Genomic DNA, 20512 nt, shown 5'->3' with positions numbered 1-20512 from the left:
AAGAAAGAAAGAAAGAAAGAAAGAAAGAAAGAAAGAAAGAAAGAAAGAAAGAAAGAAAAAGAAAGAAAATCTTGTTACTATTGCATTAAAAAACTAATATTTTCTGAAAGATACATACTTTACTTCTCTTGCACCACCCTTTCTCCACTCATTTTTTTTAAGTTTATTTATTTTTGAGAGAGAGTGCATGCTAGTGGAGAAGGAGCAGAGAGAGAGAGAGAATCCCAAGCAGGCCCCACACTGTCAGCACAGAGCCCAATGCAGAGCTCAAACTCACAAACATAGATCATGACCTACGCCAAAATCAAGAATTGCATGCTTTATCAACTGAGACACCCAGGTGCCCCTCAACTAATATTTTTATTTTTTATTTATTTTATTTAAAAAATTTTAAGGTTTATTTTATTTATTTTGAGAGACAGAGAGAGAGAGAGAGAGAGAGAGAGAGAGAGCAAGCACAGGAGGGGCAGAGAGAGAAAGAGAGAGAATCCCAAGCAGGCTCTGCACTGTCAGCACAGAGCCCGATGTGGGGCTCGAACTCATGAACCATGAGATCATGACCTGAGCCAAAATCAAGAATAGATCGCTTAACCAATTGAGCCACCAAGCACCCCACTAATATTTTGGTAAGTATAAAAAAGAACAACATATTTTGTTTTGTCTCTTGCTAAAATGCTTCATGAAGTACTAAGCAAAGACTTCTAGCCATTCTTATTTCCCTTTTGTCTAGTTAATCACTTTAATGCTGTCATAGAAGCAGTAAAAACTGAAAAATCATTATAAATTCACAACAGCTAAAAACCTATCTGTGGCTCTATGCCGTATGTCAGCTTCTTCAAATGTAGGCTTTCTTTTCTATTTTCTAGCTTGGTGTGAGATAAAGACATTTGCTGCCAGACACTGAAGTTAAAATACTTAATCTGAACCACACAGCATAAATTAGAATAAATAAAATAAATACTAATTTATTATGACTTCTTAAACCTTTATTCAATCTTTGTTTCTCATAAATTTGATATAACCATCAACTTAATGAATGATTTAAATAAAAGAAAATAAAAGTATTCTATATCTTTATACTGACTTTCATCGGAGAACTCTGAACATCAAATACAACAACTTAAGTCTATTTAATTTTTTAGAAAATGACAAGTTTTTGTCTGCTTTTCTACTAACTTAATTACTTTGTTTACTTTGTAGTTAGGGAGGTTAATTACACTAATTCCAGAAAACTTATCAAGAAGCTGTTCGAAAATAAGTGTTCAAACCTTACAGTAATTATACACTTCTTTCAAACTCTGGGAATTTACAAACACATAAGCATGAATTAAGGGGATAAGAAAGTAAAATACTATAAATATACATTAATTTACTTAAAGACTGATTTTCTTTTTAAACAAAATGAATACTACAAAGTCTCTTATGGTTTGAAGAGACTCAGAATAATACAGTTCACTTTGCTGAAGTGTCAGACTTCTGGATTTAGGTGGTACATGGACATGTAATAATGAAAGTTAGCTTCCTTTCTTCTAATTATAAAAGAAGAAAACCTCAACTTGGTGACAATGTATCTCTATTACCTCTCAAACATTTGCTATTCTCTTTTAACACAGAGAAAGTAAGCTTCAAGTTTCAGACCATTTGGCAAACAACAACATCCAGCTACCTAGTATATATAATATGGTTTAGTTTTCTTATTTTATTTTTAGATAAATAATTAAAGTTACCTTTACTTATGACATTGGCTTTCCATTTGTAGTAGTAACAGAAAGTTTCCCTTTAGTATTTAAAGGACATATAATTTTTAATGAGATCATTTGAAGAAAAATATTAAATAATAAAGTAATATGTCATGTGAATATAGAAAACATGTTATGATACTCAGTGGTACAGAGATATGGTGCAAAAATCATAAAGAGTCCTTAAATTTTAAGAAATGTAACCAAGTATTTTCAAAATGATTTTACCTCTCTTCCTTCCAAATGAATGAGCAAACAAATATAAACTGGCCCCCCCGTTTGAGTGTAAGAGTAATAATTAATAACAACTGATTATGAAGAGTAACAGTTAAAAACACTAGAAAGTAATGGTTAATAACAAATATTCTGGAGTCAAAACACCTAGGTTTGAATCTTGGCTCTTCCACTTACTAGCTGTGTGACTTGGTAAATTACGTATCTGTGTTCTCAACTTAAAGTAAGAATGTAACAGTAACCATTTCATATGTTTCTGTAAAGGTTAATTGTAAAAGTTTAATGCATAGACAACACTTAGAACAACATCTGACACATAATAAATATTTCAAAGTATTATTTAGCTAGTTTTGATTTCACTATATGCTAAATGCCTGAATTTCTTTTATATTTTTATTGTAAAGAGACTGCTCAGTCTAGTAAGTCTATAATCCTGATAAAGTCAATTAAAATTTCACTACCACATGTATCCCATCCGGAACATTTTATAAGAATCTTAAGTTTACTGCAAGTATCTTATGATGCAAAACTCATTAAATAATTAATTTGTGCCCTATCTCATTGTCTCCAAAAATATATATAGGGTAGTTTTATAAGGCTACATAAAATCTTTAATCTGTAAAAAAAAAAAAAAAAAAAAAAAATTAAGAACTAAAGGTTAAGTGGAATAACTTTTCTCCACTCCCCTAACTCCACATCAAAGTAATCTTGAAATGATTATAAGACTCTGTGACTCAGCAAAATTACAGATATTCACTTATGGCCATGGGTTAGTCTGTCATATTTTCCCTGACAACTCCTGCCCCACCTTAAAGATTCCCTGCTCTCATATGCTTTAGTTTCTATCACTAAGTACCTTATGGTCTTCAGCTTCAACTGAGGTTGGTACAAAAAATAAGCTTTTTCTAAGGAAAGAGAGCTAGAGCTATATTTTGTTATTCTCAGTCACCCATATATTTATTTCTTCACTGCGACCAGGTCTAACCCTACTCAGTGTATGAGGTATAGCAGTAAGAGGGCAAGTAAACATGGTTCTGGATATTGTGTAAATGCATACTTGATGAGAAAGATATAATTCCAGTAACAGCAATGAATAGTTTGATGTCAGGAAGTAAACTGTTCAGCTGAAAACAATCGAGAGAGAAATGAATAAGCTAAACAGAGAACATTAAGTACCTTCTGTTGTTCCCTAGAACATAACCTTTTAAAAAGCCGTAACTTACTTGTGCATCATTTTCTTTACCAGTATTAAAATATGCCACAATTGCACGTTTTGAGTAAGGGTCTCTGAATATAAGATCATGTAACAGCATCTATTTAGGAAAAATTTTCTATATTCCTGAATTATTTTAAAAATTAAAATCTGGTGTTTCATTTTTGGGATGGCAAACAAGAACAGGAAAAAGTAGGGCTTTTTTTTGTACTTTACCATGATGAATCTAAAATAAGGGAGTTAATAATTGTTTTTTGTCTACACTTGGTATCTCATGAACTATTTGTCCTTTTTGAAAGTAGCAACCAGCTTTCATAAATAACTGTCCATTAGTGAGTGAATCCACTGAATTCACTATTGCCAGATTACAAATAATAACAAATCCTATTCCTTTCAAGCATTTGAAAATATTTCCAAACTTATACATTAGCATATATCCCTTTGTTTATAAATTATTATTTAACAAACATTTACTGCACTTCTACTACTACATACCTAACACTGCATGAGTCACTATGGAGACAAAGGGGCATTAATAAAAAGTCCTTATCACCAAAGACTTTAGAATCTCATAGAAGAGTGTTGTATGAAAGGATAAGTTAGCACTCCCCTTAACAAAGATGTAAGAGGCCCTCAGGCCTGACAATACACATATGGTTTAAGGCATTGCCATGTACTTTGTGGCACCAAACTATCGTCTTTATGATTTCACTTATGTGTGGAATCTAAAAAACAAACCAAATGAATAAACAAGCAAAAAAAGATTCAGTCCTACAAATACAGAGAACAAAGTGATGGGTACCAGAACAAAGGGAGTAAGGAAATGGGCAAAATGGGTGAAGGAGAGAAAGAGATACAGGTTTCCAATTATGGAATGACTAAGTCATGGGAATAAAAGGTACAGCATAGGGAATAGAGTCAATGATATTGTAATAACGTTGTATGGCAACAGATGGTAGTTACACTTGTGGTGAACATTAAATAGAGATATTGAATTGCTATGTCGTACACCTAAAACAAACATAACATTATGTGTCAACTATAATAAAATGTTTAAAAAAATGAATCTAATAAAAGAGACAAGGGGACAATTACAAAATATGTGAAAATTTAGGTATGATGCCTGTAACTTCTGCGTAAAAGGTTCAGAAAAAAAATAGTGATATCCATATGTATATAGAGAAAGGGAAAATAATAAGGCAAATATACCAGTATGTTTAATAACTGGTGAATCTGTGGATAAAAGGTATATGGAAGTTTTTATAAGTTTGAAATAACTTCAAATATAAAAGTTTAAAACATTTTTTTTGTTTGGGCCCCAAATAGTTACATCTGACATTTACTGTCAATACAATAATAGGCAAAAAGTTAAAAAAAAAAAAAAAAGATAAACTGTAAATCAAATCTGCTAAAGACAACCATTTCAATGAATGACCATTCAACCTGAGTATTAGGCATCGTTACTCAATAGGACAAAGGGTTTTTTTTAATTATTATTATCTAATGTTTAATATTTACTTTTGAGGGAGAAAGCATGAGCAGGGGAAAGGCAGAGAGAGAGGGGGAGAGAAGATCTGAAGTGGGCTCTGCACTGATAGCAGCGAACCTGATGGGAGTCTCCAACTCACAAACCATGAGATCATGATGTGAGCCAAAGTTGGACACTCAACTGACTGAGCCACCCAGGCTCCCCCAAAAGGGTTTATTTTTGACTGAACTACCCAAATATTAAGGAGATATCTTCAAAGAATTTATAGATGTGACAGCATCTATATTATGCAAATGCAAAGCTTTAATAGCCATCACAAAAATGTCATGTGAGGTATGGAGATACTGTTTCACTGTAAGTTTTATTTTAACACCTTGATTAATGTACAATTTGGCGCTATAAAATGAGCATTGAACTTTTAATGAAAGCTATTAAGGGTGTTTCCTTAGGAAGGGCCAAGGTTCAAAAGAAAAATTTTTTTAATGTTACAAATGCATGTTAAATTACTACTTAAAATGTAGCTCCTGTCATCCCTATGGTATCAAGACAAACTGAGAAGGGATGAAATGACTAGATTTCCAATGATTCTAAATAATTTTTCTCAAAACTAATTAGTTTCATTATTGAGAAAGAATATTACAAATGAACAACAAATATAGGAAATTAAAACAGTAAAAACGGGGGTGCCTGGGTGGCTCAGTCAGTTGGGCATCTGACTTCAGTTCAGGTCATGATCTCACAGTCTGAGTTCAAGCCCAATGTCAGGCTCTGTGCTGACAGCTCAGAGCGTGGAGCCTGCTTCAGATTCTGTCTCCGGCTCTCTCTGCCCCTCCCCCACTCTGTGTCTCTCCCTCTCTCTCTCTCCCTCAAAAAAAAAATAAAAACATAAAAAAAAAACAACGCATGTGAACCTCATTGATAAAAACAAATCATTTTTCAAAATGATCTCAGCAAAGTTTTATTTAACAATACTAGTGCTGATAAAGATATGATGAAATATGCATTCTAGTATATCACTGATGGAAGAATGTGAACTGTTTCCACCAATGGAAAAGCATTCTGACAATAAACGAAGAATTTTAATACTGATGCCACTGGATATAGAAATTATAAATTCTGGGGGGGTGCCTGGGTGGCTCAGTCAGTTGAGCGTCTGACTTTGGCTCAGGTCATGATCTCACAGTCCCTGAGTTACAGCCCCACATCGCACTCTGCTGACAGCTCAGAGCCTGGAGCCTGCTTTGGATTGTGTCTCCCTCTCTCTCTGCCCCTTCTCTGCTCATACTCTCTCTCAAAATTAAATAAACATTAAAAAAATTTTAATAAAAAATTATTCTGTATACAACTATACAAAGATTAAAGAGAAACACTAGAAAACAAACATTCAAAATATTAACAATGGTTATATTTGGATATAGGTAATTTCTCTCCTTATCAATTATCTCATTTTTTTATTTTTCTAATTTAACAAGCAGGTATTCCTTTAATATTTTCCTTATTTATATTTTCAAATTTTAGTGAAAGAGAGAGAGCAAGTGGGGGACAGGGGCAGAAGGAGAGAGAAAGAATCTCAAGCAGGCTCTACACTCAGCAAGGAGACTGATACAGGGCTCAATCCCACAACCCTGGGATCATGACCTGAGCCAAATCAAGGGTTGGTTGTTTAACTGAATGAGCCACCCAGGTATCCCTAATATTGTCTTATACAAGTAGTACACAAATATATGAACAGGTTAAAGATTAAAAGACTACAAGAGTATGAGAATAATATGTAACCTTCCCCATCAACAGTCACCCGACACTATCCCCCTTTTCCATCTCTGATAAGTTTGCACTGTGTTTCTAGTAATTAAACATATATAAATGTTTTTAACAAATATTTATGTTAAATATTCAATAAATGATATTTTTATCACAGAAAATTTTAAAGGAGAAAAAAAGTCACCATCACCAAATTTTCTACTGATGTATTATTATATAACCATGAACAAAAAGTTCTGCTTAATTCTATATTTTAATTTCTTTAAACTTCAACACTTACAGATTTTTTATTTTGATCAAGCACCTATTATTTATAGACTAAATGTTAGATATTCTATATAATAATGATTATTTTTCTTGAGATTAATGAAAAAAATAATATCCATTTTATTCACTAACTTCAAATTTACTTGCTTTGTTTACCACAAAATATACAAATGGGTTAATGCTCCCAAATTAGAGCATTTAATTAAAACATTTTCCCTTTTTATTGGGCTAACATTATTGATTCTTTGTTGGCAACACTTCTGCTTTTGGCTCAAAAGGTTACAGCAGACCAAAATCTAGGTAAAAATCTAAAATGGGCCGTAAAAATCTTGAGAACTTATGCATAAATTCACTTTTCTTACAAACTACCTAGATGTAAAAGTGAAATTTAGAGACCCTGTTTTGTTTATTTCTTTGTGGAAAATAAATGTAGTCAATTGAGTATAATTTCTTTTTTTTTTTAATTTTTTTTTTTAACGTTTATTTATTTTTGAGACAGAGAGAGACAGAGCATGAATGGGGGAGGGTCAGAGAGAGGGAGACACAGAATCTGAAACATGCTCCAGGCTCTGAGCTGTAAGCACAGAGCCTGATGCGAGGCTTGAACTCACGGACCGCAAGATCATGACCTGAGCCGAAGTCGGCCGCTTAACCGACTGAGCCACCCAGGCGCCCCAGAGTATAATTTCTTAATAAAAGCTAATGACTTTGAGTAGATAGGAACTACATGAAAAAACTTCCTATTGCTCTCAGTTTAATTAGTGTTTCATCAAAACATTAAAGGAAATAATCCCAAAATGAAGATCTCAGGGTATGGACTGATAAAAGCTATTGACTGAGAATTCTTGAAATGTGCTACATCTCAAAAGTATTTCTTAAAATTAATTTTTTATTCAGAAAAAATTTAAGACTTCCAGAACAGTTATAAGAATAAGAATAGTATAAAGTATACCCACATATTTACCTTTACCCATATTCAATTATTGTTACCATTTTACCCCATTTACTTGTTTTACCATTCTCTCTTTCTAGAATACACACACACACACACACACACACACACACACACACACACACGCTTTTTTTTTAATTTTTTTTATTTTTTATTTTTTTTAATTTTTTTTTTCAACGTTTATTTATTTTTGGGACAGAGAGAGACAGAGCATGAACGGGGGAGGGGCAGAGAGAGAGGGAGGCACAGAATCGGAAACAGGCTCCAGGCTCTGAGCCATCAGCCCAGAGCCTGACGCAGGGCTCGAACTCACAGACCGCGAGATCGTGACCTGGCTGAAGTCGGACGCTTAACCGACTGCGCCACCCAGGCGCCCACACACACGCTTTTTTAAAAAGTATTTCAGAAAAGTTAATATATATACATTCTACCTCCATGTTTCTAAACATTTCTTAGAATATTTCCTAAGAATATGGATATTCTCTTACATAACCAGAGTACTGATATCAGCTTCAGTACACTTAACATTGAAATAATTCTTTAACTAGGGCACCTGGGTGGCTAGGTTGGCTAAGCGTCTGACTTCGGTTCAGGTCAAGAGCCTCTACTTCATTCAGATCCTCTGTCTCCTTCTCTCTCTGCCCTTCCTGGGCTCAAACTCTCTCAAAAATAAAAATTAACATTAAAAAAAAAGGAATTCTTTAATCGTCTCTTTTGTCAACTGGTCTAACAATGTTCTTTATCACAGTTTTTTATATCCAGTATAGGAGAGTTAGGTATGGCTTAGTTGTCAAGTTTCCTTAGCCTCCTTTGATCTAGATCTTTCCCACAGTCTCTTTGCCTTTTATGACACTGACATTTTTGACAAATCTCCTTTTTCTAACAGAGCATTCCTAGTTCATGGTTTTTCTGATGATGCCTCATGATTAGATTCCAGTTATGCGAATCTTACCTGAAATATAGTATTCTATTAGTGAAACTGTGTCCTTCTCAGGGTATCATGGATGTCCATCTACCATCTTCACTAATAATATTAATTTTAATGACCTGGTCAAGGTGTTATCCAATTCCCTCACTTTATAATTACTAATTTCTCCCTTGCAATATGTGGGAAAGACTTTAAAACAATGCAAATATCCTGGTTACATATTGAAAATGCCCTTAGATTTAGGATATTTTCATTATTCTTGTCTGATCCAATCTTTATCATGATAGCTGCAGGATAATTTCCAACTCCTTCATTTACCAGTTGGAAACCTGGCATTCTATTATAAACAAGTACCCTCTCTTCTACCTTCTCTGCTTTCAGCATAGATGCATGAGTTCATTTTCCCTCCAATGGTTTGCAATTTGCTACTGTACTTTTTTAGCACTCAAATTGTCCCAAATTTAGCCAGTAGGAGTTACTTCAAGCCAGCTCCTTTGTAACAAGTCTCCACCTGTTTGGGGGCATTTCTTTTCTTACTTTCTAGTGTTATAAGACACTTTGGGCTAATCTTGTACCTATCCTGCTCCCATCCTAGAATAAGTCATTTTTCCAAGGAGCCTAACTTCCTTTCAGTGGGAAGTGGTATAAAAGTCTAAATCTGGGTGCGCCTGGGTGGATAAGTTGGTTAAACATCTGATTCTTGACACGACTCGGGTCATGATCTCATAGTTCCCGAGATTAAGCCCCACATTGGGCTCTGGGCTGACAGTGCAGAGACTACTTGGGATTCTCTCTCTGTCTCTGCCCCTCCTCTTCTCACATGCATGTGTGCGCTGTCTCTCAAAATAAATAAATACACTTTAAAAATATGGGGCACCTTGGGGCACCTGGGTGGCTCAGTTGGCTGAGCGTCAGACTTCAGCTCAGGTCACGATCTCACAGCTCGTGAGTTCGAGACCTGCATCAGGCTCTGTGCTGACAACTCAGAGCCTGGAGCCTGCTTCGGGTTCTGTGTCTCTCTCTCTCTGCCCCTTCCCTGCTTACGCTCTTTCTCTCTCTCAAAAAAAATAAACAAACATTTAAAAAAATGTTTTTTTTTTTAAATATGGAGCACCTGGTTGGCTCAAACATCCAACTTCGGCTCAGGTCATGATCTCATATGCTCCTGAGTTCGAGCCCCACATCGGGCTGTGTGCTGACACCTCAGAGGCTGGAGCCTGCTTTGGATTCTGTGTCTCCCTCTCTCTGCCCCTCCCCTGCTCATGCTCTCGTTCTCTCTCTCTCAAAAATAAACATACATACATACATACATACATACATACATACATACATACATAACTAGGGACGCCTGGGTGGCTCATTGGATTAAGCGTCAAGCTTCAGCTCAGGTCATGATCTCACGGTTTGTGGGTTCAAGCCCTGCATTGGGCTCTGTGCTGACAGCTTGGAGCCTAGAGCCTGCTTTGGATTCTGTGTCTCCCTCTCTTTCTGCCCTCCCCTGCTCATGCTCTGTATCTCCCTCTCTCAAAAAATAAATAAACTTAAAAACAAATTAAAAAATAAATAAATAGAAACAAATAAATAAAGTCTAAATCTGGGCATTACATTTGCTTACTGCTACTGGGGTGCTAATGCTTCTTGTCCTTTTCAACAAATAGAGCTAAGAAATCTACATAGGTATGTGTATGGGTATACTACACACATGAATATAAATATATACACATACAAATATATACACATATTTATATGGCCACCTATCCATGCATGTAACACATACATATGTATGTTTTTAAAGTCATAAATCCATACTTACACCTTGAATTATAATCTACTCACATAATATTCTCTTGTCTTCCTATCTATAATTGTATGTGCATATTCCCTCAGTAACAGCACCAGCTCCCAAGAACAACACCATTTGCTCATTTTTTCTTAATCCTATTATACACCTACAGTTGTTTCAGAATTGCTTTGTTCCACACTACCAAAAAGCAAACCTAAAAGAGTTCAGTACTTGTTTGCAATTCTCCTCCATCTCTTATATCCCATCTTGTCCAAAAGAGTATATATAATCAAACACTGTGTTTGCAAAATCCTTACATAAGTTCTTTCATTCTTTTTTGTATACTTTCCACTCTACTCTCTCCTTCCATTGTTAGTAGCCAACTTCATTATTTTCTGGTTTATCTTTTGTTTTTGTTTTTTGTTTTTGTAAATTATGGTAAGCTCTGTTTTACACCAAAGACAGCATAGTATATGTGCTTTTTATTCACCTAACATTATCTCTAGAAATCACGCCATATCAATTCACAGGGATCTTACTCATTTTTTGTTATAGATGTATAGGTAGTTCTCCATTATATGTATATACCAGAGTATATTTTAACTAATCTCCTATTCCTGAACCTTTAGATATTTTCCAATATTTTGCAGTTACAAATAATACTGCAATGGATAACTCTATGCATATATATTTTAAGTAAGCTCTATGCCCAGTGTGGAGCTTGAACATGTCCCTGAGATCAAGAGTTGCATACTCTACCAAGTGAACCAGCCAGGTACCTCTATGCATATGTATTTTTGTACTGTTAGAAATATATCTTCAAGATAAAATCCTACAGATGGGGGTGCTGGATGAAAGAGTAAGAAAGCACACATGTAGTTTTCTTAATATTGCCAAATTCTCCTCCACAGGTGTTGGAAAAGTACCATATTTTGATTCAAAATTATTTGGTAATCTACTGATACCTTAGAAATCCTGGTGCACCTCTTTTGGATTTCAGGTGGTAGTTAGAGTGGTCTCATGAAGTTTTGAACTCTCCCTCTCACTCCTGCCCAAACTGATGATTTTATATATTTTTAAATTTTGCAAATCTTTGCAGAAAGGAATTAACAAGGAAAAGTAAGATACTTAAAGTACTTACTGAGTGGTGTTGTGTCTGGAGGTGGAAAATTCTCAGTAAAGTTGACATTACACAAGTCTGTGCTACAGCAGCAGAAACGGTATGTTCCATTCTGAATTGAGGGAGGGGTAGTAGTTACTACACATTCTTCATAGTGACATTCCTGGGGATCTCCAATGTGAGACCAACATCCTACAAATTGATATTAACGTAAACAAGTTAGGGATTAATACAATATATAAAATTTAAAGAAAAATAACAAATTAATAATTACAATCAATGTGACAGAATAAGTGCATATACATACATGTTATAAAACACTCCTGCAAATCAATAGGAAATACACATTGTTTAAATAACAAAAAAATGGCAAAGTATTAATAAGCATTTCATGGAGAGAAAAGCCACTAATAATGGTTTAACCTCATCATTAATCTAAGAATTACTATTAAAGTAACATTAATATTTCATTTTTATCTATTAAATTGTTCTAGGCTTAAAAAAATAATATACAATTGTAACAAGGCTTCAGTAACACTCCCATATACTCCTGGAGGGAATGTAAATGTATATAGCATTTCTAGAAAGCCATATGGCAATTTTTATAAAGAGCCTTTAAAATATTCATGCTTTATAACTTAATAAGTCTACTTCTAGCAATCTATTCCAAGCAAATAATCAGATATAATCAAAGATTTAAGTTCAAAGATATCTACTGAAGCGTTATGTATTATAGTAAAACTGAAAAACAGTAAAATGTCCAACAACAGAGTAATGTGTAAGCAAATTGTGTGTACACAATATGTGTGTATACAATGAAATATTGTACAGAGGATAAAAATGTTCTCAAAGAATATTTAAAGATATGGGAAAATGTTCATACTATAATTTAAGATAGGGAAAACTGGGTATGAAATTGTTTATACATACTACATCATTCTAATTTTGAAAAATAAGTATACGCACATATAATAAACATAGAGGTACATAAAAAATATACCTGCAGGGAAGAAACTAATATGGTAAAAGAGCTTGTAAGAGGATGGAATTGTAGACATTTGTTTTTCTTCTAGTTTTCTATATTTTCTAAACTTCACAGAAAGAAAATACATTGTTAACATTATAATAGGAAAAATATTATAAAAATAAGCTAAAATCTAACTACCTTTCACAAATATGGAATTTATGGATGAATATATACATGGATATATATTTTAAAACTGTTTTCCTAGAGAGGGTTTCAATCTATGTCCATGTCCTTGTTAGATAAATTTCAATGATATGAAACACAAAGTTATTTCAGGTAAGAAAAGTATTACTTGCCTTGTTTTACGAGGTTTATATCCCCTTTTGATTTCTCCCAAAGGCCATAGCAAGTGCTACCTTTTGAACATAATATTGTTCCATTTTCATGAGAGATTCGACTCTCACCTATGCCAAGGTCTTGTTGATAGGGATCTTTAAATGCACATAGACGTTCTTGGTTCTGAGAAGCTAAAATAAATAAAAGAATGACAAATTTATTTTTATGACAATCTTAGCAAAGCATTATTTTATGAAATCTTAGTCATTTTGAAAGGCATAATAAATTTTCCACTAAATCCCTATCAAGGCTTGAATAAATTTGTAATTTTATATTTATTCAATAACTTCTTCCTGTTCATTAACTAGCACCAAAGAAGAATCAAACCTGAAAAATGATTTCTCAAAATCAATCCCTTCTTACACAAATTATTCTCACCACTCTCCTATTAAACAATTTAGGTATGTGAGTAAAGAAATATCATTTTAAAAGTTCATGGTTTAAATTATCAAAACTTCAAAACATAAAAACAAACAATTTAATAAACTAGAGAGCTAAATAATCTTGTAAAATTCTGCAGGACTCACATTTATCATAGTTTAAAGTCATTTGTAGAAAGCTAAACATACATCATTGGGCACAGTAAACTATGGATAAGGAGAGTGACTACCAGTGGAGTACATGGTTTCTTTTTAGGCAGATGGAAACATTCTAAAATTAGATTGTGATAATGGTTGCACAATTCTGTAAATTTACAAAAAAATAATCCATCACTTAAAATAGTATACAAATTATACCTTAGTAAGTTTGTTTAAAAAAATTTTTTTAACGTTTATTTATTTTTGGGGGGGGGGAGAGGGAGAGGGAGAGGGAGAGGGAGAGGGAGAGAGTGGAGGAGGGGCAGAGAGAGACAGAGACAGAATCTGAAGCAGGCTCCAGGCCCCAAGCTGTCAGCACACAGTGACACAGGGCTCGAACTCATGAGCCATGGGATCATGACCTGAGCTGAAATCAGGCACTTAACCGACTTAAGCCACCCAGGCGCCCCTAATATCCTTAGTTTTTAAAACAAATTTACTGGGGCACCTGGGTGGCAGGTACGCAGTGCAGAGAAGTGAACTGGGGGATAGAAAAGCTGCAGAGAAAAGGGAGCTGCTTTTGCAGAGACTGAACAGGGAAAGAAGAGAAAGGGGAAGAGTGCAGGGCATCGGGATCTGTGCAAGAAAAGCATCCCCCCAAAAAGCAGCTGGAGAGAAAGAAAGAGAAAGAGTGAAAACACTTGCAGGAGACTGACTAGGAAATCCGTTCCCAACAATCACTGACAGGGAGAAAAGAGAGGTTTTCAATACCACCAGGATTCTATAAACAGTGGAGCACAAAGTGTGAAGTTTAGGATCTCAGTGCCTGGTGGTGCTCCGGTGAGGAAGTAGGGTGAATCATCAAGAGCAGGCAGTGCCGGTCTGTGGGGTCCATGTGCCACAGAGGGGAGAAGCAGTTTCCTTGCTTAGAGTGCATCTGGTAGAGGTGTTATGGTCTCCCCACAGGCAAAAGTCCCAGTGGACCCCAGAAAACTGCCATATTTACTGATATTGGGACAAAGATGCCAGATTGTGGCAACACCTGGTGTGTTATGATTTGCCATAATCTCTGAACCTTTGCTGCTGCACAATCACTGAAAATGCTGAACATTTTCTGAGACAAGCTGGAACCCAGCCATTGTCCAGTGAGAGACTGTCCCCAAGAAAGTCTGCACAGGTCTAAGCTGCTGGGCCTCTGAAGTGTGGGATTTTTAGACACAACCCCTTCTGGCATAAAACTCTGGAGGAAGGTGCCACCTGGCAAATGGACAGCTTGGACACAGACAGGATAGAGGCAGGAAGTGGATAGAGGCAGGAAGTGGATGGAGGCCTGAGACAAAGGAGAGGCGCCTGATCAAGGCTCAGTGAGAGTGCGAAGTTCCTGCACCAGAGACTAGGAAGCTGGGTGAGCCATTACCACCTCTCCCATGATGTGCATGCACACATCCATAAGCGCACCACATGGATCCATCCCAGTAAGCTAAGCAGCACCACTTCAATGGAGAACTGAGCCATTACATCAACACCTGCCCAACTACACCCTCCAAGCACATCCCCAGAAGACCAACAGAAGTCACTCCACCTGCTTAGTGTATGGACTATAGAGTGATTCATAGTTTCAGTTCCAGGGGAAACTGGATATAAGTTCATTCAGTTTTCATTCTGTTTGATGGTTCACTTATTTGTTCATTTTCTTTGCTTCTGTTTTTGCTTAAGTTGTTTTCTTCTATTTCATTTTCTCTTATTTTATTCTATTATATAATTTTTTTTATTTTTAAGTTTTATCTTGCCCTTTTTTCCTATCCTTTCCCTTCTTTCTCTACTCTATCAAGCTTCTTTCAATAAGCAGACTGAAACATATCCAGGATCTAGCTTCCTTTATTTGATTTTTGTACTGTTTTTAATTTTAATTTTTTATTAATACATTTTTTTCTTCCTCAAAAATGACAAACCAAAGGAATTTACCCAAAAAGAAAGAACAGCAAGAAATGACAGCCAGAGACTTAATCAAAAAGATATAAGTAAGATGTCTGAACTAGAATTCGGAACCAGGATAATAAGAATACTAGCTGAGGTTGAAAAAAGCATAAAAGACACCAGAGAATCCCTTTCTGTGGAGACACAAGAAACAAAATCTAATAAGGCTGAAATTAAAATGCTGTAACTGAGATGCAATCTTGAATGGATGTCATGACATCAAGGATGGGCAAAGTAGAGCAGTGAATCAGTGATGTAGAAGATAAAATTATGGGGGTACCTGAGTGGCTCAGTTGGCTGAGCTCCCAACTTCGGCTCAGGTCATGATCTTGTGGTCCGTGAGTTTGAGCCCCACGTCAGGTTCTGTACTCATGCTCGGAACCTGGAGACTGCTTTGGATTCTGTGTCTCCCTCTCTCTCTGCCCTCCTGATTGTGCTCTCTCTCTCTCTCTCTCTTTCTCTCTCTCTCTCTCAAAAATAAATAAACATCAAAAAAAAAAAAGAAGATAAAATTATGGGGAATAATGAAACAGAAAAAAAAAGAGGGCAACCAAGGCAAAAGATCACGATTCAAGACTTAGAGAACTCAGTGACTTATTAAAAAGGAAAAACATCCAAATCATAGGAGTCCCAGAAGATGAAGAGAGAGAAAAGGGGGCAGAAGGTTTACATGAGCAAATTATAGTGGAAAACTTTCCTAATCTGGTGAAGTACACAGACATCAAAATTCAAGAAGCACAGAGAACTCCCATTAGATTCAACAAGAACCGACCATCACCAAGGCATATCATAGTCAAATTCACAAAACAGACAAGAAAAGAATTATGAAAGCAGCAAGGGAAAAAAAGTCCTGAACCTATAAGGGAAGACAAATCAGATTCACAGCATATCTATCCACAGAAATGGGGCAGACTAGAAAGGAGTGGCAGGATATGCTCCAGTGTGCTGAATCAGGAAAATATGCAGTCAAGAATTCTTTATCCAGCAAGGCTATCATTCAAAATAGAAGAACAGATAAAGAGTTTCCCAGATAAACAAAAACTAAAGGAATTCATGACCACTAAACCAGCCCTGCAAGAAATTTCAAGGGGGGACTCTTTGAGTGGCAAAAAGACAAAACAAAACAAAAAGACCTAAAGCAACAAAGTGAACGTCACCAGAAACACCAACTCTACAGGGAACACAATGGCACTAAATTCATATATTTCAGTACACATTCTAAATGTAAATGGAATAATCAGGGAAATACAAATCAAAACCACACTGAGATACCACCTCACAATAGTCAGAGTGGCTAAATTAACAACTCAGGAAACAACAGATGCTGGTGAGGATGTGGACAAACAGGAACTCTATTGCACTGTAGGTGGGAATGCAAACTGGTGCAGCTGCTCTGGAAAAGAGTGTGGAGGTTCCTCAAAAAATTAACAATGGAACTACCTTCAACCCAGCAATAGCATTACTAGGAATTTATCCAAAGGATACAGGAATGCTGATTCATAGGAGCACATGTACCCCAATGTTATAGCAGCGCTTTCAACAAGAGCCAAATTATAAATGCCCATCAACTGATGAATAGATAAAGAAGATGTGGTTTATATATACAATGGAATATTATTCAGCAATCAAAAAAAATGAAATCTTGCCATTTTCAACAATGTGGATGGAACTAGAGTGTATTACACTAAGCAAAATAAGACAAAGACAAATATCATGATTTCATTCATATGTGGAATTTAAGAAACAAAACAGATGAACAAAGGGGAAGGGAAGCAAAAATAAGATAACTGAAAGTGAGGCAAACCATGAAAGACTCTTAATACAGAGAACAAACTGAGGGTTGTTGGCAGGGTGTGGGTGGGGGGATGGGCTAAATGGGTGATGGACATTAAGGAGGGCACTTGTTGGGATGGGCACTTGATGTTATATTTAATGATGAATCACTAAATTCTATTCCTGAAATCATTATTATACTATATGATAACTAACCTGGATTTAAATTAAAAAAAATTTTTTTTAGGGATGCCTGGATAGTTCAGTCAGTTGAGCGTCTGACTTCAGCTCAGATCATCATCTCACAGTTCATGAGTTCGAGCCCTGCATCAGGCTCTGTGCTGACAGCTCAGAGCCTGGAACCTGCTTTGGAATCTGTGTCTCCCTTTCTCTCTGCCCCTCCCCCACTCATGCTCTGTCTCTGTCTCTCTTTCAAAAATAAATAAACACTAAAAAAAAAAAAGGAAACTTTGGAAATAACCTAAATGTAAAATATTTAAAAAAAATTTTTTTTAATTTTTTTTTTCAACGTTTATTTATTTTTGGGACAGAGAGAGACAGAGCATGAACAGGGGAGGGGCAGAGAGAGGGAGACACAGAATCGGAAACAGGCTCCAGGCTCTGAGCCATCAGCCCAGAACCCGACGCGGGGCTCGAACTCACGGACCGCGAGATCGTGACCTGGCTGAAGCCGGACGCTTAACCGACTGCGCCACCCAGGCGCCCCCCAAAAAATTTTTTTAATCAATATAAAGCCAGAAACAGAAATGTTCAATCACACCTTTTGCTGAAGGAACAACCAATCTATTTCAATGCTAGTTAATCTTTTTCCATATACATAATCTGATTTAACTAATTCTAATAGAATATTTGCCACATAACTTATCAGTTAACAAATATTTATCAACATTGCTGAGAATACCAAAGAAGTAAAAGGTTATCAAAAGCAACAGCTAATCTTTATTTGGTTTCTTAAAGTTGACTTTCCTAATATGTCTGACTAGTCAGAATAACAGTCTAATACCCATGACCAATATATTTATTACTCATGGGCTTCTGACTTATTCAGAAGAAGAAATAAGTGAGGTAAGATACACATGAAGATAAGGGTGTATCTTATTTTATATACTATGGCTTAATTCACTAGCACCTTAGCACTGGAAATAATCTGTGAAAATAATATTTTCTGAACCTACAAAACTAAGCACCAAACTCTGAACAAAAAATAAAAGAGCCAAGAACTATATACCCAAATCCATTTAGACACATAGACCTGCCATATTTATCATAAGAGAAGCATCATCAAAGTATTGGGCAAGGCAAATAAGATATTCACAAGTAGGTAATATAGAGTTCTACCCTTCAAGCATCTTACATGATCTGTTTGGAGATACACAGTAATTACTGATTTCAGTAATCACAAAGAATAATTACTAAAAATAAATGTAACTTGATTTCCACATTTAAAACCATTTAGGCAGTCTTCTATGAAATATTACTAATATCAACTAAAGAGCCAGAAAATAAAGTACAGCCTATTTATAAAAACCAATTCTAGGACATCAGTGTAATTATGATTCTACCATATTTCTGCAACATGTAGCCACATATTCAAAGTCATTTAATGACAAGTTTAATTATAGTTACTAGGTTATCTCGCACATTTAATACCAGTATTTCTTTAAGCTATCCTAATGTGCAAACTTTACAAATGATTGCAAAGGTTAAAATCAAACATATTTCTAGATATAAAGTAGATACAGCAAAAGATTCATACTTAAAAGTTTTGAACTATAAACAAAAACTCTGTAATGCACATATAAAAAAGCATATCTATATGGCATAATTGCTTTTTCCTATCCCATCTCGTTTAAAAAATTTTTATTATTTTTTTAGTAATCTCTACACCCAACATGGGGCTCAAACTGACAACCATGTGATCAAACATCATATGCTCTTCTGACTCAGCCAGCCAAGAGGCCCCTCCATTTTATTTTGAAGGTTTTGAGGGTTTTTTTTTGAAGTCTAATGCCTCCCTCCTCAGTGCAAACATTCCACATAATCACTACACAATACCAAAATCAAGAAATTGACATTAAGATAATTCATACAGTTTATTCAGATTTCACCAGTTATACATGCAATAATCTATGTGTATGAGTGTAAATCTATGCGATTCTGTTACATTCTATCAAAATCACAATACTCAACTGTACTATCCCAAGATTCCTTCATGTTAACCATTTATAATCACCATCTGTTTCCATTCCTAAAAAATAGCAACTACTAATCTGTTATCCAGCTTGATATTGTTATTTCTTGATTGTTATATAAAGAGAATCATGCAATACATATCCATTTGAGATTGGCTTTTTTCACTAAGCAAAATTTCCTTAAGGCTCATCCAAGTTGCTGCCTGTATCAACAGTTTATTACTTTTTATGGAGTCCTATTCCATTGTATGGTTGTACCACAATCTGTCTAACTTTTCACCCTTCAAAAGGTCATTTGGGTAGTATCCAGGTTTTGGCTACCAGAAATAAAACTGCTACGAACATTTGTGTACATGTTCAATTTTAACAGAAATTTTATTTAAAGTAAAACGAGAATAATATTCTATAAAGTATGGTGTCTACAAAAAGGAACTTGACATTAGACCATTTGCTCTACCAACAGAATACATTATGCCCCATCATATACATTTGTGCACTAAAAACTTACATAGCATTCAAATTCCCTTTCTCTGACCAAGTACTTGTAGTACTGTCAGTAATTGGCTTGTATTACAAAATCTTGGTTTAAAGAGTCATGCAAGTAGTAGTCCTTACATATAAACAAAGTAAAATGTGGCAAAATAAATAACAGCTAATTATGGCATTAAATATCTGAAATGAGAGACTCCAGTTACGGGGTGTTTTTTTGTTGTTTAAACAAAGACTGGTCCTTTGTAATAAGGTCAAACAGGCCAAGTATGCCCTCTTTCCCTTCTGATGCCTGGACACCAAAGGCCGTTTAATGTGGAAACCTCTGCTGGCCAGCTTTTCCTAGAAGCATGCCAAGGACAAGATTGATCCATCAATCTTTATCTCTATTTTCTTTCCCCTACATTAAAAGTAAATAGGCATTTGGCAAATAAGTTTTCACATAATAAATGTGAATTTCACATTAAAATACTCAAAACTACAATGAAACAACAGTACTGCCATCTATTAGAATGACTAAAAGTTAAAAATAAAACAAAACAGGAACCTCTTGACAATATCAAGTAGTGCCAAGAATGTTGACACAGATGGGGAAACAATTCTAATAAAAATGTAAAACAGTACAGCCACTGTGGAAAATAGTTTGATATTTTCTTTTTTTTTTTTTTTTTAATTTTTTTTTTCAACGTTTAT

At 35.2% G+C, this 20512-nt stretch overlaps 1 protein-coding gene and 1 non-coding gene across 2 annotated transcripts in view; one reads left to right on the top strand and one right to left on the bottom strand.

Moving 5' to 3' along the window:
* BMPR2 (bone morphogenetic protein receptor type 2) overlaps positions 1-20512 on the bottom strand; it is a 201052-nt gene that overhangs the window by 75854 nt on the left and 104686 nt on the right. Inside the window, exons 2-3 of the mRNA XM_040475888.1 lie at positions 12810-12980; positions 11508-11678 (exon numbers count right to left, since the gene is read on the bottom strand). Of these exons, the coding sequence (XP_040331822.1) occupies positions 11508-11678; positions 12810-12980 (342 nt within the window). The remainder of the gene's footprint in view (positions 1-11507; positions 11679-12809; positions 12981-20512) is intronic.
* Positions 3766-3889, top strand: LOC121031173 (U6atac minor spliceosomal RNA). Its single transcript, XR_005790598.1, has one exon. It is a non-coding gene; the product is annotated as a U6atac minor spliceosomal RNA (small nuclear RNA).

The sequence above is a fragment of the Herpailurus yagouaroundi genome, unplaced genomic scaffold, assembly GCF_014898765.1.
Source record: "Herpailurus yagouaroundi ecotype Mexico unplaced genomic scaffold, PumYag 140, whole genome shotgun sequence".
NCBI classification, from domain to species: domain Eukaryota; kingdom Metazoa; phylum Chordata; class Mammalia; order Carnivora; family Felidae; genus Herpailurus; species Herpailurus yagouaroundi.
This window is presented reverse-complemented; position numbering and strand designations above follow the sequence as displayed.